At 40.0% G+C, this 26,883-nt stretch overlaps 2 protein-coding genes across 2 annotated transcripts in view; both read left to right on the forward strand.

Moving 5' to 3' along the window:
* FKTN (fukutin) overlaps nucleotides 1-24,193 on the forward strand; it is a 60,729-nt gene extending 36,536 nt beyond the window's left edge. The window contains exons 10-11 of the transcript XR_009153607.1: nucleotides 6,033-6,126; nucleotides 24,149-24,193. The gene's annotated coding sequence lies outside the window, so the exon portion shown is untranslated. The remainder of the gene's footprint in view (nucleotides 1-6,032; nucleotides 6,127-24,148) is intronic.
* On the forward strand, nucleotides 13,997-25,639 carry TAL2 (TAL bHLH transcription factor 2). Its single transcript, XM_058170608.1, has 2 exons — nucleotides 13,997-14,788; nucleotides 24,149-25,639. The coding sequence occupies exon 2, from the start codon at nucleotides 24,166-24,168 to the stop codon at nucleotides 24,517-24,519; it is 354 nt and encodes a 117-aa protein (XP_058026591.1). The 5' UTR covers nucleotides 13,997-14,788; nucleotides 24,149-24,165; the 3' UTR covers nucleotides 24,520-25,639.
* Nucleotides 25,640-26,883: the final 1,244 nt, after the last annotated feature.

Below are 26,883 nucleotides of genomic sequence, written 5' to 3' on the forward strand. Positions count from 1 at the left end.
GATAAGAGTGGGAAAAGATGCTCTTTTAAATCATTAAAGATCTAAAAGATCCCCACCCTCAAATATTCTTCTTTTGGAGGTGAGATCCCTCCCCCACCCACATGCGCTCCTTGGCCTGGGTCCTTGACAGTGGCCGGCTATGTTTCAAGGTAGTGTAATTAGGTGGAGAAGATCCCCACCTCCTGGCCTCCCATCGTTTTGGTTTTCACTTTTTCTATTTAATTCTTCTAATTTTAATTGTTTTTAGTAGCATTTTTTTTTTACTTTTTATCGTATTGTAAGCCACTTAGAGTCGCTGTATCAGTGAGATGGATGGGATAGAAATTTTATAAATAAATAAATAGCGTTCATGCTCCCACAGCATTTGAAGGGTGTTCAATCCCACAGTGCATAGCTAAATGTCTCTGGAGATGCTCGGTCATTGGGGTCACAGTTGTCCCAAAGGTGGTTTTCCAAGAGGCAACTGGGCTTTCTGTTTTTTCTTTGAAGACGTTTTGCTTCTCATCCAAGAAGCTTCTTCAGCTCTTGATAGCTCTGAAATAAAAATAGAATAGAATAGAATAGAATAGAATAGAATAGAATAGAATAGAATAGAATAGAATAGAATAGAATAGAATAGAATAGAATAACAGAGTTGGAAGGGACCTTGGAGGTCTAGTCCAACCCCCTGCTTAGGCAGGAAACCCTACACTACTTCAGACAAATGGTTATCCAACATCTTCTTAAAAGCGTCCAGTGTTGGAGCATTCACAACTTCTGGAGGCCAGTTGTTCCCCTGATTAATTGTTCTAATTGTCAGGAAATTTCTCCTTAGTTCTAAGTTGCTTTTCTCCTTGATTAGTTTCCACCCATTGCTTCTTGTCCTACCCTCAGGTGCTTTGGAGAATAGCTTGATTCCCTCTTCTTTGTGGCAGCCCCTGAGATATCGGAACACTGCTATCATGTCACCCCTAGTCCTTATTTTCATTAAACTAGACATACCCAGTTCCTGCAGCCATTCTTCATATGTTTTAGCCTCCGGTCCCCTAATTATCTTTGTTGCTCTTCTCTGCACTCTTTCTAGAATCTCCACATCTTAAAGTCTTCAACAATTTTGGCCAAGCTTTCCCTAGCATAGTATATTAGGAGAGCAGGAGATTGAAGAATTTGAGTGGGAAGGAAAATCATCCTTAAAAAGAAATTTATAGATTTGGAAACTTCAAAATTTAGTTGCTAATTTATGTTTTGGGGAAACAAATGCCTGTACAATATAAGGATGTTAGTTATTTAACAAATATCTCACAAAAAGTGACTCTGGGCAGCTTACAAACAGAATGTAGTAAAAATACCCCCCCATCACTATATAAAAACTTCAAACGTCAATAACAACAAAAATAAAGAATAGCAATGTAAAAAAATCCCAAGATAATGAGAGAACAACCATCATTTAGCCTCATATAACCATGTTGCAGGCTCACCATGAAATCCACAGGATTGAGAGATGGACATTTTCAAAGTTTGTTAGAAAGTTAAGAGAAATGGGGCTAACATACATACGTGTTACATATAAGTTTTGCCTGTTCTCCAAGGAGCATCGATTGACAAGTTACTTGCCCAGTGAGGTTTACTCAAGGTAAAACTTGATTGCAGAAAATACGACTTCACTTCAGCAACAGAGTTGTCAATGCCTGGAATGCACTACCTGACTCTGTGGTCTCATCCCAAAACCCCCAAAACTTTAACCTAAGACTGTCTACTATTGACCTCAGCCCATTCCTAAGAGGCCTGTAAGGGGCGTGCATAAGCGCACCAGCGTACCTACCGTCCCTGTCCTAATATTCCTTTTTATTTACTCTTTTCATGCATCCAAATTATGTTTACCTGTTATCTTATATATGATGGACAAATAAATAAATAAAATAAAATAAAATAAATAAATCCTGTGTGACAAATTAGTCTGAGAAAGGACGGCTTGCTGTATGCAATCCATTCACTTAGTGTTTCAGCTTGTACTTCTTAAACCCAAATGTGGCATTCAGCAAAATAACAGGGCGGTTTGTTTGTTTTTACCAAAGTACTTAACTGAAGTAACTTTTTCTGCACAGATTTCTCTAAGACAGAGAGAATTGCAACAGAAGATTGACATAGAAACTGTCCACAAACACCCCAGTTGGGTGAGCATTTTGAAACGGCCACCCCATGGGCTGCAATAGATGTGCGCTTCTTGGCCAGGCATGTCCAAGTTCCTTGTGTTTTTTTGTGGAGTGTGAGAACAGTACCTCTTGTCTGCTGGACCTGTATAGGTTGAGAATTTATGGTGAGAAAAATAGCTACTGTACAGATCAGTCTTTTCTTTTATCGGCTGAGGGTTTTGTGTCTGCAACTGAATCGGAGGTAGGAGGGCAGGTGGTAAAAAGCAGCGTGGAGCTTTTCTGAAAAAGCAGCATATACACTTTCCAACTGGATTTATTTAAGGGCAAAAGGAAGGGTTCTCTTTCAGGTTTTAGTTGCTGGGATTTAGCAAAAGGACAAGTGCTTTTACTGCAGGGTATTGTTCGTCTGTGTCTCCTTAGTGAGTAGCATTCTAGTTTTATATATGTCTTTTTAAATAAACACCTCTTGCCAGGAAGAGATAAAAGATTTTATCAGCGCATCTGTGACTTTGGAAAGCTCACCCCCACCCCACCCCACACATTGGAAATTTGTCTAGTAGAAACTTCTCCTTTCCTTCTTCTTTCTTCTCCTCCTTGATTAGTTTGTACTCTCAAAATGCATATCCTTACAGGCGTGAGTGCCAAATGCGTTTTCTCAACAATCCACCCTCTTTACGTTGCACACATGTTTTATTGGGCTTTGAAACGGTTTCTTAAGACAAAAATGAAGGCAAATCCTAATCGTGGCCTAGAAATAATATGTTACAGCAGAGTTTCTCTGCCTCAATAGCTTTAAGTTGTGTGGACTTCGACTCCCAGAATTCCCCAGCTAGCGCTGAGGTGGAAATTGTGGGAGTTGAAGCCCATATGGCATAGGGCCGGGTTACTTACGGGACCGTCTGCTGCTACCGAATGCCTCTCACCGACCCGTGCGCTCTCACAGAGAGGGACTCCTCAGGGTGCCGTCGGCTAGGCAGTGCCGGCTGGCGACGCCCAGGGGAAGGGCCTTCTCTGTGGGGGCTCCCACCCTCTGGAACGAACTTCCCCCAGGACTCCGCCAACTTCCTGACCTTCGAACCTTTCGCCGCGAGCTTAAGACACATCTATTTATTTGCGCAGGACTGGATTAGTATTTTAAATTTTGAATTTGGTTTTAATGGGGTTTTATTATTTGTATTGCTATTTTTAATCATTCGGCCTTATGTAATAAGTTTTTTAATGGATGTTTTATTGTGTATTTATATGTATTTTTATTTGGCTGTGAACCACCCTGAGTCCCTAGGGAGATAGAGTGGTATATAAATGCGAAAAATAAATAAATAAATATATCTTTAAAGTTGTTTAGGTTGGAAAAGGGTGAGTTGGAGCATAACCAATATTTAACAATTAATCCTGGGGAAAAGATTCCCAGGATTTTGGGGGGAAAGTCAGCTCTATAAAGGTGTAGGAAATGTCCCTTTTCCCAACCCAAGTAAACGTATAACTGAATTAATACAGGGATCCTCACTGTGTTAAGCCAACGGGAGATTTGATAGTTTGGTAATGTGTTGTGGTTTATAGGTAGTTCTCTACTTACAGTCATTCGTTTAATGACTGTTTGAAGTTACAATCTCATTGGGAAAGGTGACGTACAACTGGTCCTCGCACATACAATCATCACAGCATCTCCACAGTCACAATGATCAAAATTCAGGCACTCGGCAACTGGCACGTTGCAGTGTCCAGGCAGGGGTCATGGGATCACCCTTTGCAACCTTCCCAGCCAGCTTCTGACGAGCAAAATAAATGGGGAAAGATTCACTTAATGACTAATATGATTAACTTAAAAACGGTGGCCAAAAAAAATGTCATAAAATTAGGCACAAATTACCCTTTAGGGCCTTGCTGAAGCGATGGGAATTCTGATCCCAATTGTGATTGTAAGTCGAAAATTCCCTGTACTCAAAGAAAACGGCTGGCTTGGGAGAAGTTAGATAAATAGCCCAGCACCAAACACATTTTCATCAGAGGACTAATTAGATTGTTCTGTTTTACCCATTTTATTCCCAATACTGCCCAATTTGCCTGGATAGTTATATAAAGGACTGCTTGAGCTAGACCTGCTCCCTGTTTTTAATTTCTAAGAATGGGAGTTATGTGGATGCTGCTGCTTAGTTTGACACAACGATGGCTGCCTTGGTTAATTTCCCTCCCGTTCTATAATGTATCCTCAGGGATGCTGTAAGAAGCAGGTTTGCTGGATAGAGAGACAAGCAAAACTAGGGTGGCCTTATCCTGTAATCCAGAAATACAGGAAAAATAGAAAGTGCTACGTGACAATCCCGACATAGCCTTTTCTGACTGTCCAAAACGCTATAGCACGGAACACAGGACCTGAGCCTTTTCTTAAAGCTGATTTTGGAATAAGGTCCATTTTATCTTTCATTAATCATGGACACATGACCAAAATCTGTAGACTTTGAGGCTCCCTTGCATGGGCTTCTCTGTGAGTAATACACGATCCGGTCTCTATACGCTCAGAATCCACTTTGCCAGATCAGCATTTTGAAAAGTGGGGGGTGGGTGGGTGGGTGGGAAGGAGAAGGGGGCAATATCTCATTCCCATCCGTGTCCACTGCCAGCTCTAGCCTCTTTTGTCTGTCCACTACCCAACCTGAACACAAAACTTGAAATGGGAGCGAGATTTTCACCCCGGATGGTTAACATGTCATGAAATCAGAGGAACAGTGCCTTGAAATATCCAGGTAAAGATGGCAGACAAAGAGAATAAAGGGTTTTGTTTTGGGGGGGGGGCATTTTGGTGTTTTTGTTAGCAAGCCTGGCTACTTTTCTTACTTTTGAGACTGGTGAATAAAGGTGGAGCGCGGGGGGCGGGGGGGGAATGTTGATGGAAGAATTTGCATAATCTGATTAACTGGGGATTATCCAAGGGCGTCTGAATGGCCTCCATGTGCTTGAGCTAAAATCTTTACTATTCATAACTCTCACCATATTGGAGAGAGACTGCACCTGCAGGCTGTCAAGACCTTCAAGATCTTGGGGGGGTGGGAGGTGGGGGTGGGGTAGGGGGACGCAGCGTGGAGCAGTGAGCAGATCCAAAAGGCAGGGAGGTGGCCCCTCAGAGTCAAATGATCTAATGTGGATGCTAACCTTTAATTAATCTGTTTGGATTATCCTGGAGGATGCAACAATAAAAGCTTGGATGAGTACAAATGAAGGCAGGTATACTGCTATTCTGGAGACGATGCCTACTTCAGACATGTATTTAGGCAAGGCTGGCATATTTGCTGTCTACCACTCCCATGGTTTAATGTGCGATTCTGATTTCTTTTAAAAGTTGCCAGGTATAAAAAAAACATGGTTTATGTTTCATTTTCCCCCCTGTTCTTTTGCAGAGAGAGGAACCATCTAGGCTTCAAAATGATGTACAGGGAACATTGGTGAATCTTTTCTTCCACCTTCAGAAATGTGTGGTGTTGGTTGGATTGAGATTTCAATCCTTATTATTTTCTAACCCACCATGACGTTTTTCAAAAGAGAAATCTCAATGAAACACACACATTTGTGAGTGCCAGTAATCCTATGCAGTCATAAGCATATAATTATACAGTAGATGAATAACTTCTGAATAAACCTGCATAGCATTATGGACCATGGTGGAGAAAAGTCATTAGGAAAATGGTTATCATCAGTCGCAATCTCTGTTCAAATCACGATTGTTAGGCAAGCTCCTTATGAAAATATTACTGTATGTAATACAGTATCTCTAGTGTCAGACCTGGAAGCCATCTTTTACAGTTGGGCCTTCAGGCCTGCCACATTTTCTACTGTGGGAAATTGGGAGGGGGGGATTGTATGGAGTATGGGTGATATATAGTCAAAATAACATTCTTTTTTCAGAGAGTCAAGGCCACAGTGCCCTGCAACTGCGATGAGGTGACTGGGAGGTATCTTCAGTTTTGGATGGTGCCTGATTCGATCATGTGATGGACAGGTGGGTGCTGGGCAGGGACTTGAACTTTCTTTTGGGTGGGGAAAACCTGGAAGCTTTCAGATTCGATTTTCCAAGGTGTGCCAATATGACATCTTTAATAAAATGGAACTTTGAGGAAATTCAAGCCTCGGGGTCTTCTTTCATTGGGGATGTTACTTGGAACGCTTACATTAACCAGAATTCCCTTTTTAGCTAAAGCAGCTCCCCTGAAGTTCGGGGTGTTGTCTGGGGTCCTGAGCCCCAAGTGTTGACCCAAGCTGGGCGGCACAAAGACTCAGGGAAGATGGAGGTACATCTAGGACTTCTGAGAAGGATTACTTTACATACCTCCTACAAATGTTGGATGGCATTTTCATCCTGTTTGGGCAAGAAGGGTGGGGATGATGGGAATTGTAATTCGGTCCTGGAGAACCCCAAGTTTTTCGATCTAACATTTAGATTGCCAAGTCTGTTCTACATTCACCGATATCTTCAGATAAGGATTTTGAGAAATAGCTGGGAAGAGTCATGGATTCTTTGGAGGGCTGTTTCCTCCACAACTTCTCTCAGATTTTAGATGTGTTTCCTTTGTAGAAACTGGAAATGGTTCATAATATGTAAGAGCAAGCCTTAGTTTGGTTCTCAGACTTGCAGGTCTAGCCAAAGTTTGTCAGATTAGTAGAAGAAATTATATGGCAGAATCTGGATAGTGGTAAAACAGTACAAAAGGAAAAAAAATCTGAGGCACTGTCTATACTGCCATTCTACAACCCTCAGAAACCCTTTCAAACCAATCTATGGCTCCCTCGGCTGTAGCTGATCTCGAAACACTAGGAATCCCATGAAAACTTGTCGATACTCTTTGCAGAGGACCAATGATGGAGGGTAAAAAACAACCCTCCAACAACAACCTGAACCTTCAGTCAGCTAAAAAAAAGGGGGAAAGCCACCACGGTCAGCTTCCAATGTAAAAACTGATAAACATTGAAATGATAATACGACCATATATTGACACTCCAGATAGCCGAGAGAAGCGAATGATATTGCAAATACCACAAATCATGGATGTCAGATGTTGTTGTGTCTCGTCCGCTTTCACCACAGCCGGGGCCTTCTTATCTGCTTCCGAATGCTGAGGAATGTCCTAGTATGCCTCCCGGCCCCAGCCCTGGCTCCATGCCCAGACAGGCTGAGGAGGAAGAAGTACCTCCAGCCCCCAGCTCTGGCTCCATGCCCAGGCAAACGGAGCAACTAGACCCCTCCCCCTCCCCCACAGCATGTGAGCCTGAGGAAGGTCAATTGCCAACAGCTGCAGACTGGAGTGACCCTCGCTTCAGAAGAATTGATAGGCGGCGGCGACAGAAGGAAGGGAGGGGCAGGTCTGGATAAGTGCTGAGTCATGGAGCCACACCCCATGGCCTATATAAAGGATCTGCTTTCTGGCATTCTCTGAATCAGGCAAAGTCTAACATATCTTGCTGAAGTCACTTTCTGGTCTCCTGACTGCCTTGAGAACTTTGCTAGGACTGTGGCAGAGCTGCAGAGGCACGCCTGATTCGGCTTTCCCTGACCCGGCCGTCAGCGGAGGAGTGGGACACGACAGATATTGGAACACAAATATATAATGGTGGCATCTATCTAATGTCTTCAGTGTAGGATGTTATCACTGCACATGTATCATGGTATTACAGATAGTCCTTGACTTATGACCTAAGTTTCTGTTGCTAGGCAAAAGAGTTGTTAAGGTAGTCACACACAATGTTATGACTTTGTTAGCCGCAGTTCAGCGAATTTCTGGAGCTGTTAAGTGAGTTATGTGATTGTGAAGTGAACCTGGCTTCCCCTATTGACTTGCTTGTGGGAAGTCAACTGGGAAGGTCACCAATGGTGATCACCTGACTCCATATCCCATAATTATCTTTGTAAGTGCCAGGATTGGTTTGTAGGTCACTTTTTTCAGCGTCATTGTAACTTTGAACAGTCACTAAACGAATGGTTGTAAGTCAAGGACTACCTATACCACAGTTTTCTATGGATGTTGTTGAGGCCATGGTATGTGAACTCTGCAGGGAAAGAAGAGGTTCTCCTCAAGAGGGAAATGGCTTATTCTCCTCAGTGTTTTTTGTTATATGCATCACAGCAGAGCTGACAGAAAACTCCACTAAAGGAATGATGCTGTGGAATCACAGGGCAATTAAACTAAACTTTGAAAGTCTATGTGTGAGTGTGCCCTGAGTTTGAAAGTTGCTCTGTGGGTTACAGCCGAGTATATTTATTTAAGCTGCTTGCTAAATTGTTATGACCTTGTTATTTCTGAGGGTGAAAATCTATTACCTCATAAAGGTTAAACAAGCAATGCTTGCTGTGGAAAGGACTTAATCTTTTTTTCTTCTTCTTATTGTTCTTCCTCATTAAATTTTAGCAACTGTTTAGTAGCCTCAGATACACTCTTATTGGTAATCCCTGTTAACATTTCTTGGTTGAGTGTGTTCTTTGAATCCAGCCAAAAAATGTGTGAAGTTTTAAGGTCAGGAATTAAATTGAACTATATATCCCCCCCAGTATATCACATACTCACTCCTGTCTCAGGTATCTTAATGACAATGAATTTTAAAGTTTAAAAGGTTATGACTGAGATTCGGTTCTGCAGTAGGCAGGCGCAGCTGTTATTTTACTTGCTATTTTTGTTCGAGAATGGTTTATATTTACATTTCTTTGAAAGACAAATCCAGATTTATTATAATCTCTTATCATGATTTCTGTTGGTTACCTCTACTAACAGATGGGCAAAGTTTAGTTCATTTTATTTCCTCTAATATAAGCTTCTAAAGCCCTGATCTGTAATCTGAACATTACTGTTTATTTTGTTAAAATAGGCAATATTCTAAAAATCACAGTATATAACATAGAAACCTCCCCCAAAGTTGCCTCTTGAAACCTCTTCAGAAGTATGATGCTGACCCAAAGTACCATTTCTAAATCTTTCAGATGTTTTACTTACCCTTCCTTCCTTCCTTCCTTCCTTCCTTCCTTCCTTCCTTCCTTCCTTCCTTCCTTCCTTCCTTCCTTCCTTCCTTCCTTCCTTCCTTCCTTCATCTCAAATATGACTCTGGGAAGATCACAATAATTAAAATATAAAATATATAATATAACTATAATATAAATATAAGATATAATACACAAATAATTTTTAAAAATCCAAGTAAAAGTTCTTAAAAAACCCATAAAAATACAGTATTTTGGATCAGACTGTTTCACTGAAGTATTAAAATAAGATATAAATTCCTTCATACAAATAGCTGCAACTGTGTTCCTGTCAAACAGACAACAAGTGGTCAAAACAGGGAGTACCCTATCAAATCCAGCTACCTGTTAATATGGGTGTCCCCCAAAGAAGCGTTCTAGGATCAACTCTCTTCATACTATACATAAATGACCGTTGTGATCATATTATAAGTAACTGCGTTATCTTCGCTGATGATGTTAAACTATTTAACACTACCAACAATGCTGCTACCATTCAAAAAGACCTTGACTTTGTGTGGGAATGGTCAAAAAATTGGCAACTCCAAATTGTAGCCTGATCCCTTTAAAAGCAATTTAAAGGCAACTCAGCTGGGATCGCCAGAACCCTTTAGAAGCATTTTTTCTACAGACTCTTCGGTTGAAGAGGCTGTAGAAAAAATGCTTCTAAAGGGTTCTGACAATCTCAGCTAAGCCGCCCGATCATCAGGGGCTTTTTTTTTTTACTTTTAAAAGCATTTTTTCCGCAGAAGAAAAAATGCTTTTAAAAGTTAAAAAAAACACACCTCTGATGATCGTGTGGCTCAGCTGGGCATGGGGTGGGGTGGGGTGCGCAGGGATTTTTGTTACTGGTTCTCTGAACCACCCGCTGCCATCACTACTGGATCAAGCGATCTGGTCCGAACCGGGAGCATTTCACCCCTTGTCCAGGGGGAGTGGGAGGAGACACCTCAGTGGGGTCAAGTTAGGCATTTTCTGAATTTTTGACCCGCGGGAGTCCAAAAGGGGGTTCGCCATCACAGTCCTGCAACAAAGAAACCCTTCTACTAATACGGTGAAGTGTATTGTGGGAAAAGGCTGAGGTGTTCTCTACTGTCTCTTGAAATACTAGTGCATGGCAAAAACATTTTTTTAAAGCAAATGCATTGAAGCGATTGCTGTTAGAAAGCCATTTTTATCTAGCATTTTCGGGATACTACTTAAATGTGCTTTCAAGGATATTGTATCATTAGCGCTTAAGTTGGTTAACGCAGTGGACGAATTCAAATTTTTTTACTACTGGTTCTGTGGGCATGGCTTGGTGGGTGTGATGTGGCTTGGTGGGCGTGGTTTGGTGGGCGTGGCAGGGGAAGGATATTGCAAAATCTCCATCCCCACCCCACTCTGGGGCCAGCCAGAGGTGGCGTCTGCCGGTTCTCCGAACTACTCAAAATTTCCGCTACCGGTTCTCCAGAACCTGTCAGAACCTGCTGAATAGCACCTGCACATTGCAGTGTGGGAGTTTCAAAAGACATTAAGAATAATAGTTTACCTACTTTATGGAAACTCGATACTTCTTCCTTGACTTGTCCCGCCCACTTAGCCACCCTTGTAAAAGCTCTTGTGAAGGATGACCAAAGGGTTCAGCAATACAATAAAAGAGGGACAGACAACAGCCCTACACAATAAATATCACTGAAACAGTGTCAGTGTTTTCAGTCAAGTGCAACCCCTGATTACAACCAGGATGTTCCGAATAATGGTTTTGTTTCGAGTTTAATGGTTTACGTTTTGATTCAACACTAATCCATTCCCTCAGCAAATGTTGCACAGGCAGCAGATGAGTGGATGCATTTATTTTGGGGAGTTTTCGGCACCTTGAGAGATATAACACTCCCCCACCACACCAATGTTAGAGACTGCTGGCCGGAATATTCCTCTGCTTCAGGCAGGGGATAAATAATGGGTTGGAGGCGGTTGCAACGGTGAAGGTAGGCGCTTCGGGCAACTTTCCAATGTAAATTACATGGAAATGAGACTTCTGTGAGGCCAAAGGCCTCTTCCAAATGGGGCAGTGAGGGATTTAGTTAACATAACACTTGTGCTAAATGAAGCGGTTGACAGAGCTTTCAGCGGGCAGGTCTGTGGCTTTAATTTACCATGAGAAAAGAACAGCCTCCAGTTCAGTCCTTCAAGAGGGGAACTCACAAACACATGAATGTGTGGCCTGTTTTTCCAAGCCACTGAAATTTTAAGTGTTGACATTCTTGGACCGAGTTAAATTTTTTAAAAAAGATTGTTTTAACTTCAGAAAAAAAAGTTTTGGCTAATGTCTTTAAACACCCTAGGAAGTGAGAATTTTTTGCCTCTTTTTGTTTTATCACTTATTATATATTGTTACTGTTGCTTTATTCCTGTTCAGGATGCATAATCTTACAGAATAATATTCACAAGTACCCGAAATGTTTACATCAGGTTGCTGGCTGGGGTATTCTGGGAGTTGAAGTCCTCCAGGCTTAAAGTTGCCAAGGTTGGGGACCCCTGGTTTACATTAATTTGCTGGGCTTTTGAGATTCTTTAGTACTTTTGAAATGGTGGTGGTGAAGAGAGAATCTTTTGTTTTGGAATTTTTCGGGAAGAGCACAGATTTTATTATCCTGTTTACCTGAAAATAAGACATCCCCTGATAATAAGCCCAATCGGGCTTTTGAGCGCATGCCCTAAAATAATGCCCCCTGAAAATAAGCCCTCCCTGAAAATATTTAAACGCATGCGCAGCTGGTCCCCGCCATTTCCTCTGGTTTCCTCCACGCGTCCCAAAATAATAAGACTTCCCCGAAAATAAGGCCAAGTGCTTATTTTGTGGTTCCCAAAAAATATAAGACAGGGTCTTATTTTCAGGGAAACACGGTATTATCCATTGTGGACAGAAATCCTGTCCAGAGTTGGATAGGATTTTGTCCAACAGTTGACGGGAAAAAAATTAAGAAAAAAAATTAAAAAATAATAAGACAACCTGGAGAAGACACTGAATAAAAACATGATGCAGAAACTGAATATTTTTGTACGTAAGGCAAGTTTGTGTAACCCAGCCAAGCAGTTTGCAGATTACCAGTTAATGTCTGGACATTTTTCAGGGGCTCAGCAAAGACTATTTTTGCTGTGTGTCTACCTCACATAGAGTGGTCTGTTCTTCCTTTGGTAAACTAGAGGAGAGAAGGAGTATGGAATAAGATTTGATAACCAGACCTGTTTTCTTGTCTTTCTGCACGAGGGCTACTTCTTAACATTCCTGTCAGGTGGACCCATTTGTCCCAGGATAATATAATAATAAAAGTTCAGCCAAGATATGTCCTGTGATGGTGTGTGAAATTGAAACAGGAGGAAGAGCTGCAGAGCTAGTCAACCATCATATAAAAGATTTATTAGTCACCAAAAGATTGGGGATCATGGGAAGAGTTTCAGACAAGACTCTCTCCTAGTTTTCTGGACAGTAAAAGTAAAAGAGTGGAGAAATATTTTCAATTTGACAAGATTCTATTGATGAAGCCTATGAGAGAGATAATACTCATAATTGTAGTTCTTGTCTAGATTACCTTGAAGAGCTAACAAGATATTAGGCCTGTTCAAGTCTTACTCAACTTCCACGCTCAATTTTCATAGAAACTTTGTGTGTGTGTGTGTGTGTGTGTGTGTGTGTGTGTGTGTGTGTCTGCGTGCAATCCTTAAGCTTTTAAAGAGAGATGTTTTGCACTTCTACAAAAATTGGACTTTCCTGCAACGTATTAATTCGGCTTTCTTTTTTTCTCAAGATATGAGAGATACAATGCCTAGCTGAAGTTATTCTATACACCAGTGATGGCTAACCTTTTTGCCATTGTGTGCCAGGAGTGGAGGGGGGTCACGCTTGAGCATGGCCATACCCATAATTCTATGCGCCCTGGCCTCACACATGACCCCCCCCATGCTCCCCACGTTCCTGGCATGCGATGGCACACAATAGACTTGTTTTTTGCTCTCCCCAGTCTCCAAAGCCTTTCTAGGAGTCTGGGGAGGGTGAAAATGGCCTCCCCCCCCGGAGACCCTCCGGAGGCCAAAAACAGCCCATTTGCCAACTTCTGGTGGAACCAGAAGGCCCGTTTTTTTTGCTTCCCCAGCCTCCAGAGCCTTTCTAGGAGTCCCACTGGAAATTGGCAAATGGGCCGTTTCGGGCCTCTGGAGGGCCTCGGGGGGGGGGGGGGAGGAGGCTGTTTTCGCCCTCCCCAGACTCCTAGAAAGGCTCTGGAAGCTGGGGAGAGAGAAAAATGGGCCTTCCCCATCACTCCCTGAGGTCCTCCGGAGGCAGGAAACAGCCTGTTTCCCTACTTCTGGTGGGTCCAGAACGCCTGAAAATCAGCTGGCCAGCGCACACATGTGCGCTGGAGCTGAGCTCACATGCCCACTGATATGGCTATGCGTGCTACCTGTGGCACGCATGCCATTGGTTCACCTTCACGGGTATAGGCGGACAAATCAGGATAGGATGCCTTTTCCAATGAACCAAAAGTTCGAAGGTAATTTTGGGAATTGCCAAACCAATACATCTGGAAATCACCATTTGGTATGGTAGGTATACTGTACAATCAATTAGTATGAAGGCATATAACCACTAGATGGCAGCAAAGAGATATAAGAGATCCCACCCTCTGGGCTCTCTGGTGGTCATTTGTCTATTTACAACCTACTATGGTAAATACATAAACGACCTGCAGTTCATCTCTGAGATTAGGGGAACTGTTCTTGCTCCATATGTGAAATGCTTTGAATCTGAGATTTTTTGGCCCATCGACATCTGTGAAGCAATAGATCATCTTTCCCCTAGGTTCCTCATTTTCAATTGGACATCTAAACATACCTGCAATTGATATGACATAGTTTACTATCTGCATGGGGATCAGACACAAAAATGTTGCCTATCTTGTAAAAGGAATAGCAGTCACGATTCATAAAGAGGTTTCTTTTCATAAAGCATTTAATTGATGTTATATTAATTTTGGAGAAGAGCACTCAGCTTCCTCTCTTGTAAAAGCTAGACTTTCCGATCCTGCTCTCTCTTCCAAATCTGCAATCTAATTGTTGTGATACTTAATGAGGAGGAGTACTTGACACTGCATGTTGATTTGATGCTTGATGCACTAGATCCGTAGCTGAACAACCCACCCTCCCTTTCCTGCTAGATTCCAAAGCAAAATTCGACCTTGGCCTGGCCCAGACTTAAAGCTGCAGAATTTGGGCTGAGTTTGGGCTTTTTGCAAAACCCAAGCTTCCAGGCTTTCTCCTAAGTGTCCTGGGTCTGAAGGAAGCCCTTGTGTTTTGGAACAAAGCATCGCACCGCTGGTTCAACCTATTCCCACTTGGGAGTAAGTAGGGAAGAAGATGGCAGCCTGAAAAAAAATCTCCCAGGAGATGTGGAATAAGCTGCCAAGATCAGCCACATTAGTGCTGACACGCGCCAGACAAAGGAGCCCAGATTCTATAAATGAGACGGCAGGCTGGGATTGGCATTTGGCTGGATTGTCAGGAAAGAGGCTCTGGTGATTTGAAGCTGAGAGACCCGAGAGCTGCAAAGAGGAAAGGCTCCCCGACTTCAGCTGCTGTGAATATTTCTCTATAGCCAGACTGTGCTGTTTGTTTGGAAAAGGTAAGTTGCAAACTATTCGTATTTTTCCCTCCTTTTTTTTCTTCTTCAGGATTTGGGGAATTTTGCCTTCTGAAAATGTCCCTAAATAAAGGCATGCTCAGGGTTTTCAAGTGCACCACAGGTTGCAGCATTTCATGTTTTCCTGGAAATGCCCTTTGCCCTCACTGCCTGTTAGTTTTTGTTTTTTTTTAAAGTGAGGACTCTGGTTTTCCCTATGTTGACATGCGTGATCTTCCTGAGGCAATGTTTGAAATGCCTCTGCTTAACAGATGATTGCCTGCCTCAATTATTTTTCAGATTGTTGTTGTAAACTCTGTAATTACAGACTTAACTATTTGTAGGTCTGACTAACACCCCATAAATGGGTACATAAAGATAAAAGAGCAACTTTAGGAAATCACATTCTTAAGCTTAAGCTTTATAAGAAATCTCTTAAGATTTTGTGATTTGTTGCATATAAAAGGAACAAACAAGTCACTAAGCTGGAGAAGCATTAGATATATATATAGGTGTATTCCTTTTATTCACAGTTTTACTAATTATTTTATGAGCCTGTCTATTATTTTAAGATGAAACACTTTTTTATATTTTACTATGAAATCTTGCAAGTTCATGAAACATGTCTGTATATTTACTGTATTTCACTTGACCTTTACATTATTCCAAGAGATAGAATATAAATTTGTAATGCGGCATTTCATGTATATTCCTATAAAGGTTTCTTGATGTTAAAACCACTGTAATAATGGCTCTGTATGAAATGAATGCTATTGAATACTACTGAAGTAATGCTTATTCTTTTGAAGCATATTTCTCTATTATATTGGTAGAATTGTATACTTCTGATTAGAATAATAATAAAAAAAATCAATATCTATTCCACCAACAATGTTGAATTGATCAAATTTAAAAAGAAAGTTAATAGCTTCCAGGCTATTAAAAATGTACAAATGACAACCAAACAAAGCTATATTTGGAATTTTGCCTCACAACATGACAGCAATCAAACAAAATCCATATTTAATCAAAAGCCATTTTGGTATTATAGCCCCAAAAAATGGCAATGCAGAGGTGCTAATGTAATCACCAACAGCTTATTTTAATGGAAAAGCATGTCAAAATATTTGCCGTGTAGCAATATGTTATTATGGGCACATAGGAATTTGCTGAATATATGCCACATATTTTATCCAATCAAGAGGCATGATGATTCCAGCGAGAATGATTTAAGCCCATCTTTAATTCTCTCCCTGAAATTGATGGGCATGAACAAGAAATTTAACATGGCGGAATCTTCTCAACACCTTTCCCTAAATATCTTGTTGGCTCGGCTCATCAGAATCCTAAAACCCAAACCTGACCTATTCACAAAAAATACCATTTCTAGAAGTATATCAAACTAAAACCTGGTGCAAATGGCAGATTATGAAGGTTTGCAATCCACACACTGCAAGACACCACAAAGACACCACTGCTTTCCTAAGGAGAACCAATGTCAGGGGACTGAGGAGTAATTTCTATGGAGAAAAGCTTGAATGGGGAAGGGATTAAATCCTACCTCCTATATCTTGGTCTTGATATAAATCCCTTCCATTATATACATACCTGAAGCCAAAGTTTACAAAACTCTTAAAGGAAATATTCCTGTATCTTCATAGTCACTTTTTGTTTGATCGCACCTGAGTTGAATTTACATATGATTGTGGTATGTGTATCTTTGAGGTCATAGATAGTCTAGTCTGAAATTCTATTGTTGGAGACAGAGGTAATTGTTCCCTGGAACGATACCTGTATATATCTTCTGGGGGTGATTTGGTTAGAAAAAGGAAGAAAGGGTTAAACTACTTTTCCTCTACATTGGAAGCAAGAAGGGGCTATATTTCACCTTAGTTAGTTAGTCTCCCACTCTGTTCAGAAATGTTTTCTTCTCATAATCAACATTATTTTGAGGAGGACTGCATGCTAATTTTGATCAATACTGTACTTTTATATGGATCAAAGAATACATTTACAAAAACAACAACTGCAAACAGTGAAGACATTATTTTTGAATAGATGGATTTGCAAACAAGTGTTTCTTCTAAACACTACCAAATGACTGCTTTCTCCTTTCTTGTAGAGTGAATGTTACTTTTTTTTTAAAATTTAGCTTGTTTTGTTATGTTTTGTTTTAATTGTTATGTTTCTGGTAATTCAGATAAAAGCAGGCCATTAGGTGAATTTAAGTATCACTTTGAATGCAGTTCCATTAATTTCAGTTGCATTTAATTGCTGCATGATTACTCTAATCCAAAATTCTGCAAGTTGTGTGTGTGTGTGTGTGTGTGTGTGTATTTTTTTTTAGTATATCATGGTTCAAAGTTGAGGGACAAGTTCTGAAGCCTCTGACTTGAAGAAAACATATTTATTTTTTATTTTTGTTTCAGATTTTAAAATGTAACTGCTTAAAAATGTATGCTTATAGTTTGTACCTTATTTTTATTAAATAAGATTTTATTGTTTCTAAATAAAATATAAATTGGTAAGATAAAATAGGAATGTAATTAAAAAAAGAAGCACGCCTCAAGGGCTGACCCTACAAAGAACGGCTAAGACTGAAGTTGTAGTTGGAACTTACATATACAGAGAACCAGTATTCTCAGTGATATGTCCTCCGTTTGACAATGTTTTACCAACAGAAGAGAAGATATGTAGTTCAGAGTTGAATTGTGGAGTCCTTGGTACCCTCTGAGATGGTAGTTTGGCTACTGACGTTTCATTATCCAGCTAGGATATCTTCAGTGTTGGAGGGGAATGGTTGGGGGGGAATGTCTACTCTTTGTTTATATGTTTTCTTGGTGGAAATGTTTTGTTCTTTTTCCTTTCTCCATGTGGATAAGCAGGGGAGCTTTTAGTGGTGGCTTCTCCAAGGACTTTCAGAGGAGACATAGGTGCAGACCAGGGATGGGTTCTACTTACCTTTACTAACAGTTCACAATGGGATCGCGCATGCACAGGTGATCTATGACGACAACCAGGTGGGTGGGCGGAGAACCGGACCGAACTGGGGGTAACCCACCACTGGTGCAGACCATCCTTCTGGGTGATCCCAGACATGGCTCAACATTTTTGTTCCCAATCAGATCATATGCTGATTCCATGGGCCAGCCTCCTGGGTTGTTGTTCAGGCAGAGCAGAGTCTTCCCCTCCTTGGTGTCCCTCTTCCCTCCTAGGGTGCTTGGATTCTCATTTGGGTGGCTCTCCATCTGTTTGCAATCCACTCAGCCAAGGACTTCTATCAGCCTTGCGTCCTTGAGCATAGGGTGCATTCATTGTTGATAGAGGCTCCTGTGATGGTGCTGCCAAGGGTACGTATGTACAGCATGCCATAAGCTAAATCTTTCCCACCTTCTCCTTACCTCTGGGAACTACTAGGGACCGTTAGAGTTGTAGATATATTTGTTCACATTGGTGACAAATATATCTGTCACTTGAAAATTCATAAGTAGAGTAATGTCTTCGTATGCGATGAGTAATTTTTTGTTATTCATTATCAAATTGGTGTTCATTGTTAAGCAAGTGGATATACCTAGATTTTCTCCAGAAGCCCTATCCATAATCTGGTCCTTCAAGTCTTCCACTAATTAACCCATCATAACTGAAATTGAGTCCATCCACCTTGTTATTGGTTGTACTCTCTTTTCCCCACTTTTTCCAGCATTAGAGCCTTCTCCAGAGAGCAAGGTCTTTGTATAATGCATGTGAAGTAGGATAATTTGAGCCTGATGATTTGTGTTTTGAAATAAAACTCTGGGGATCCATTTGTTTGCTTCCTTGGCTGCCCATGGTATTCTTAGGAGTCTTCTCCAACATAAAATTTCAAAACCATCAATGCTCATTTTATCTTGCTTCTTTAAGGTCCAGATGTGATTTTCATGGTTTTTAATTACATTGTGAGTTTAAATTTCTTTCTGAATTTTAAAAATGGTTGCTTGTAATTGTTTACGGATTGATTCATTGAAAGATACATCCCGGAAAAGTTCCTGGGATGTATCTTTTAACTAGCTATGCCTTCAGTTGCAATTCAAATTTTTATGCTTCAGTTGTGTTTTGTGCCTGGGAATTTATTGTTGACTACCCAGAACAAAAGAATTAAAACAGTGTTGGGATTTGCTGAGAATAAACAATTCTTCCTCACTAATGCTGCCCTTAGAATATTCAGCACAAATTCCCTTGATCTGTGTCTTCCGTAAGAGAAGTAGGGAATCCCAAAAAAATTATTCCATCTTTAAGACACACAACAAAACACCCGTTTCTTCTATGGAATCCCATATATGTTCTTCCTTGAGTAACCACTGCTATTCTTTAAAATATATGATAAAATAGGAAGCAACTTGCCTGAAGGGGCTACAGGGTTATGTAGGTATGTATTTGTTGGATCTGTTTTTCCTCCCTGACTGCTTTCATTCCAGCAATAATCAAGGACTTCTCAATCTGTTAAAAATGTTTAATTTTTATTTATATTATTACCAAAGATGTTTTCAGAGTTGAATACTTTAGCCAGTAGTCAGCTAAATGCTGCGACAATATTTTTTTTTACTGAACTGTGAAGCAGGAAGAAGTAGCTAGTTCCACCGGCATATTTTGCTGAGAACACGGCAACCGAAGCAGATAAAGGGTTTTATATACTCCGCTTTGTTAATACAGGAAAGCAAGGGGCCCTGCGCACAAAATAGTGCACTTTGAGTGTGTTGCTCACACTCCTAAACAACTTAGTCTTCATTATCTATGCATTCTGTTTGCACAGATTTGCTAATAGGCTTCTATAAACATGTAGCCTATCTTTAATAAAATATGGGTTATATGCATCTATGCACAGCCATGTGCAGTTAGGAAAAAAGAGTCTTACCGTGCAGCTTCAATCCAATGGAAACCACATTCCTGTTCTTGCATGTTTGTTGTGTTAACAAATCTCCACATCATTCTAATAATAGGTCATGTGATCTCATTAGGGCCAACATTTCAATAATCACAGTTTATGTTTTTGTGGCAGATTTTCAAGAACGTAAAACCCACGGAGAATGAGGAATGAAAGTACAATATGTTAATTTCCATGACATTCCATTCTGCTCCATCATTCCCATCTCATCTACAGTTATTTAATTTTTATGTAGTCTCTGACTATGCTCCTTTATCATAGGGGTGCTTTCTTTCTTATTTGGGGTGCTTTCTTTCTTATTTGTTCCCTCTGTATATTATTTATTTATTTATTTGGATATTCAGTGTTGTTGTTGTACTCCTTTATCGAGGTTAAGATAGGCATGGTACCATTTAGGTTCCTTTGGTATGGAGACCAAAATCAGTTTCATATAGTATTTAAGACATGAGGTTAGAAAACCAGAGACAATGGATTCTAGTCCTCCCTTAGGCACAAAGTCATCTCAGTGACCTGGTGCCAGTCATTCTCTCTCAGCCCTAAGAAGAATGCAGTGGCAAACTACTTCTGAAAACCTTGCCAAGAAAACTGTAGAGGCAGTCCAGGCAGGATCTGAGAAAAAGACATCTCTGAATGGGAGGGAAAAAAGGGATAGCAAAATATATTGCATGCTATTAGCTTTTAAAGAATACACTTAGATACTGCCCTTCAAATAAATAGCTTTTACAGTTCACAAGGAGTTTTTGTATAGCCCAGTCTATCTCAATCTTATTTACATTAGTGGAATTCTAAATTGCTCATAATTAATTCTTTTTATGGTGCTTCTCAGGAGTAACTTAATTTGAATTCTACATTCACCACAATTATAATTTTGAAAATCAGCATCACAATACAACAGGGAAGCAGAATAACAGCATCCGTGGAGATTGCTTAGAAGACTGCCCCCCCCAAAATAACCAACTTAATTTAGACCATGCTGGAGTCTCAATGTCACTTGAAAATTACTGCATGATTTGGGATATATATGTACGGTCGTTGCTCTATAGTTTTCTGATGGGATAGAACAATTAGGCAAACTCACCATTTGTGGGTAGCACAACCAGGATGGGAATAAATGGTTTGAGTTAACTTTCATGCCTGGTTGCCATAAAAGTTCTTCTCCTCCCATCTTATGAAAGAGCAACCAGGAACAGGTCTTTATGAAAGATACCCAAGATGGAGAGAGAGGGTATTACTGTTTGCCGATCTTGTTCAAATGTCAGAGATACAAGGATGCATTTTTTTTAAACATGCCTTCTAATGGAGGAAATCACAAAGCCTGCTATTTGCTCACAGGGCTTGTATTGACAAAAGAAGAGCACCAAAGAAAGAACGTGAGACTGGAGTGCTGTGCTAATGGGAAGTTACAGTCTTTTCATTTACTACAGTATTTAATGTGTTTATGAAGCATACTAACTTGGCACCTAAGCAAAAGAAGAGCGATACTGGTTTAGACTGGCATTCTGGATTTCAGTTATAATTATTAGTTCATTTGTTAACTTCTCCATTGGAATTTGTGAGCCCAACTGTGCTGCACTGCACTGGTCTTATCCTTTCAGGATTAATCGTACATATCCATGTTTCTCTTTAGATCGTATAAATCCATGTAACAGAGTCTATAAATCAAGGGGTGTCCAGCCTTGGTAACTTTTGAGATTTGTGGACTTCAACTCCCAGAATTTCCCAGCTAGCATGGGGAATTCTGGAAGTTGAAGTCCACAGGTCTTACAGTTACAGTTTATATCTCTGGTGGCCCGCAGGCTGGATGTGTCATGCGCAGGCCACGCCCACCCTAGCCCCGTGAATGGAAAAAATGTCACAAAATGTCATGTGATGGCAACATGATGCTGTGAGTTTGACACCCATGGCATAGAGTATAGCCTTTTTCTGCTGCTGTTGGAATTACAAAAACCCTTAGATCCCCACCCAATCCAAAAATATCCCATATCCCATATTTTCAGATCTCATTGACTGCTCTTTAGAAGGCCAGATCCTGAAGATGAAACTGAAATACTTTGGCCACCTAATGAGAAGGAAGGACTCACTGGAAAAGAGCCTAATGCTGGGAAAGATTGAGGGCAAAAGAAGAAGGGGACGATAGAGAATGAGGTGGCTGGATGGAGTCACTGAAGCAGTCGGCATGAGCTTAAATGGACTCCAGAGGACAGGAAGGCCTGGAGGAACATTGTCCATGGGGTCACGATGGGTCGGACACGACTTCGCAACTAACAACAATAAATTGTATTTATCTACTTTTCTGGAAAATCTCCACAGTTGCTAAGAGAGAATGCATGCTATAAAGCTGCTAAGCCATATTTTCTCCATTGTATTGAGTTATGATTGTGAAAAGATAACATATTGGCATTTTTTCAACAAGCATTTTTCATTTGTCTGTAATTGTAACTAGTTGCTACTGTAATGGCTTGAAAGGGAATATGTTTTAAATAAACAGAATGCAGAATTTTTTTGAGGTAGGAGAACTGAATCAAGAGTTGGGTGTCGATTATGGAAAATAAACTGGTTAAGCATTTAGTTGTTGGCATTATTACTAATTTTTTCTTCTATCTATCTATCTATCTATCTATCTATCTATCTATCTATCTATCTATCTATCTATCAATCTATCATCATCTATCTATCTTATCTAAAATAAAAATGAAGGTGGCAAATAAATCTAATACTTCTGTCTCCTATTTTCCTCTACAGCAACAACCTTGTATAGTAATTTGGGCTAAGAGAGACCGATTTGTCCCAAATCACCCAACCAGATTTTATGCTTAAGGAAGAACTAGACACCGTGGTCTCCTGGTTTCTAGGCTTAATTTACTACACCAAACTGGCTCTCTGTACAAACAGCTGTATGAACTGGTTTTTGTTTTGTTTTGCTTTGGGTTTTTTTGTACCGCTGATTCTGAAGCAGTGCAAAACTGTCATGTTTCTCTGACAAGAAAACACAGAGCATGTGATAGCCTGAAGTGTTTCTCATAATTCAGATAATTTTTAGTAATTTACTACTTCACAAAGATTGGCACATCTTAAATATATTCCATTTCAGCGGCAATTTGGTATCAGCTGGTACTAAGCAAATATACTTAGCTAGTAGAAACGAGGGGAAAAAGAAATGACAAACATGAATACATGGCCTAGCCAGTGGTGGGATTCCAATAATTTAACAACTGGTTCTCTGCCCTAATAATTTCTTCCAACAACCAGTTCACCAAACTGCTCAGAAAATTAACAACCGGTTCTCCCGAAGTGGTGCGAACTGGCTGAATCCCACCACTGGGCCTAGCCATTTGTTATTGTTTAAGGTCAGTGATAAATCATAATTTTTACTACAAGTTGTTTTGCAACTGCCATTTTAGAGACCATTGGCAGTGATGGCAGTGATGACAAAGTTATTTTGTGACCAGTCCTTGCATTTACAGGTCTGTAAAACAAAGGAGAGATGAAGTAAAATCATAAGCATAGCAATGGCTTCACTTAAAACTACTTTCTTAAAAAATGAACTGTGGTTGCTAAAGGAGGACTATTTGTACGTTTTAAGAATCTTAAGCACGTGTAGTTACCCCTGAACAATCATTTGTTGAGGAACACTAGAAACTTCTTATATGTAATGCACAATTTCCATTTAGGAACAGACCTTCAGCTTCGTCATGGTTTAAACTTCTGGCTTAATTTTGTACTTCCTTGCATTTCCCTGAATTTTCCCATATGAAGCATTCTGGAGAAATTCTTTATGGATGTTTTGCTGAGAACAGAAAAAAACAAAATAATTTATGGATTTGATTATTAGGGTAAAATATGGGAAGAAAGGAATCATAATGTAACTTAAAGAGGAAGGACTAAATTTATTCAAAACTGCTGTGAAGATTGAATGCCACTTCTTTATATTTTTTTCTTTTCTTTTTCTTCCTTGGTCCTTTCTTTTTACCTTTTCACTATTTTTCTTCACTTTTTTTCTCATGCTTAAATTTCTACTGCTTTTATTATTGTACAAAATTCTTTCATTAAAAATAAGTAAATACATCTGGAGAATGCTTATATATCCCTTTGTGCATGTTGGTTGGTCTCAATAAAGGAAACATCATTCTTTCGACATAAGGAAGCACCTTATCGGTTCTATATCTACAATATGTCTGTGTGTAAGCATAGATGCTACAATAGTAATAGAACTCTTTGCTTGGAATCGGATACCTCTGAATACATATGCAAGGGTGATTGAGACTACATTTGTATCTCCTGCTGGAGGCCCTGTTATTAAGAAGCTTTCATTTTCAATATTACGTACCATAACTCAACCCTTGGAGTCACACCTTCTACCTCATTTGCAGTTGAATGAACTGTTTTGTCTTTTTATTATGTCTTTTCTAATGGTCTCCCTCCTCCTGTCATTCTCCTCCTAGTTCTTCCAGATTTGAGGATGACCAGAAAAATCTTCACCAACAGCAGGGAGAGGTGGAGGCAACAAAACGTCAACAGTGCCTTTGCCAAGCTGAGAAAGCTGATTCCCACCCATCCTCCTGACAAGAAGTTGAGTAAGAATGAGACTCTTCGCTTAGCCATGAGGTACATCAACTTCCTGGTCAAGGTCCTTGGAGACCAAGGGCTGCCGCAAACAGGTGTGAATCCACGAGAAAGGATACTGGGCCTGTTCCAGCAGAATCCACATTTGGAACACATGGAAGAACTGACTCTCCTTGAAGACTCTGAGGTCCCTTCTCCCAACACAAGCAGCAACATCCCAGAATGCTGGTCAGAAACATCATCTCCATAATCAGTCAGTCAGGGTAATCATCCTGATTGCAATTTGATAGTTCTCCTTGATACCGGTTGTGGTAGTTGTTTGTTTCTATACAGTGTTAATCTATTTATTTATTTATTTATTTGGTCCATCATGGTCTTTTAAAACTCAAATGTACGTTATGTAAGCATTTCTGAGGAAGAACATGGCTTTCAATAATTAAAAAGAATTCCAAAGGTCTAATCGGCTATAAAGGGCTTTGATTTTGAGTACAAGGGACTTTGACTGGGCCTGCTGAAAGTCGACAATGGATCACTTGCCCTTTATTGTGACATACAAGTGAAAATTGTTAGGGTCAGTAGCTTGTGGCTGAGTGACACTGTAAGTTTTAAAACAGCTGGCTAGGAGATCTGGGAATTTCAGTTCCTGACAATTTGGCTGCTGGATTGACAAAGGTTAATTGAAAATCTAAGTCAAACAAATTATGCAGTTGTGCATCTTCTCCTGTGGTAGAACAAGTCCCTTCCCACTTCCTTTAACATACCACAGTGAACAACTGATTATTGCTTCCCCGCTTCCTTTCTTCAGGGAAGAAACCACATAAACTGAGCAGCCACGTCTCCAATTACAACTGTGAGCATCTCACTGTATCCATTTTGAGAGATGTGATAACACTGCCAACTATAAATTGGGTATTTTACAATACTATAAATTCGGTGTTGTAAAAGAAAGTATCTGGAGCTCTGGAGCCAAGGCTACTCATTAAAAAAAAACTTTTTTTCATTTAAGATACGATATATTAATGTCAAAGTTAGTTGAGCACTGCTAAGGTCTTCTTCTCTTTTGCCTGCAATGCCCAGTTCAGTGCAATCTTTATGCTAGGATGTGTGCATTTCATTTACTAGTTTTCCTCCAGTATATGTCAAAACCTGAGGGAGATAAAAATTTAACCAAAACAAAATGCATAAGGAATACATCTGAGCAGATGGGAATGGATCATGCCCACTATGCTTGTTCAGATGTAATCAACAATGGATTTTAGTTATCTCTGAAATATTCAAAGATGCCTACCTTAAAAAAATATGGATTTAAGTATTATTTCAACTGGATTTATAATGTGAGGAAAAAACTCTTAAATTTGGCTGGAATTACATTTTCCAGAACATTTCCAGATTAAAAAAAAACTATTTGTGGTTAATGGCATTTTATAAATCAGAGGCACTATTTAATTGTCTTTAAAATAAATACAGGATCACATGAATCATTTATGGATTTCTTTCTATGAGGGATTCCACTGCACTTAACTCCTGCATAAACTGTCCCAACTGGGTGCCATTCATTCACTTAATTATCAACATTGGATACAGTCACTCCCAAGTTTCTCATTTTTATAAAGATTTCATAGTTAAGAGTCAAAACCCTTAAATGGGGAGGTGGGGTGAAACTGTGGCATGTGTGTTTCTAGCAAGGTGGGGTTTTATTTTATCATTTTCTATTTCTTTCACTGCAACTCTGATATCATTGCCCCTGTTGAGGGCCCCAACTTTCTATATATGCGTCACGAAAACTACAGAGTTGAGAGGAAGAGGTGAAGCTAAGGCTTCTAGAGGGCAGCAGGCTGGGCAAAATTACTTATAAAAGACTTGGTCCCCTACCAAGTGATCTAAAGCCAAATGATAATAAAAATTCTGCTCCTTGGCGTATTTTTTTCATCTTTCATGCCAAGTTTTTATTTGTTCATAGGTCCATTTGCTTTATGAAGGATAAGGATACAAATGCATTTTTCTCAATAAAGGCATGTAGATTCAATTATACGTTGTATTAATGGGTAGTATGCCAATAAATGAATTAATGAATTAAACTTCAACTAATTAAAAAAATCAGTCCTAATACATTTTAGAACATATGTTCTCAGTTATAACCTTTTTCAATCCCCCTGTAATTGTTTTATTTAAAAAATATGCTTTGGGGGATGGGAAATAAGAGGTATGATAAGTTTAAGCCTAGAACTAAATTAATAGAGGTAATAACATCTTTTTTATATTAATTAAGATTGTTCTACCTCACCAGTACTATTGTTATGCATTCCAGCTGAGCCAAATGAGAGAGTTTAATTTAGTTGATTAAAATACTGTACAGTCATAGATCGAATATTCAGAAACACATTACAAATACATTACTCTGCATCAGTGATGGAATTCACATTTTTTTACTACCAGTTCTGTGGCTGTGGCTTGGTGGGCTTGGCAGGGGAAGGATACTGCCAAATCCCCATTCCCTCCTCACTCCTGGAGGAAGGATATTGCAAAATTTCCATTCCCACCCCACTCCTGGGAGAAGAATATTGCAAAATCTCCATTCCCACCCTACTCTGGGGCCAGCCAGAGGTGGCATTTG

Source organism: Ahaetulla prasina, chromosome 2, assembly GCF_028640845.1.
Source record: "Ahaetulla prasina isolate Xishuangbanna chromosome 2, ASM2864084v1, whole genome shotgun sequence".
Taxonomy (NCBI): Eukaryota; Metazoa; Chordata; class Lepidosauria; order Squamata; family Colubridae; genus Ahaetulla; species Ahaetulla prasina.

Coding starts and splice junctions, on each gene's coding strand:
- TAL2 (XM_058170608.1), top strand. CDS start 24,166: ATGACCAGAAAAATCTTCACCAACAGCAGGGAGAGGTGGAGGCAACAA.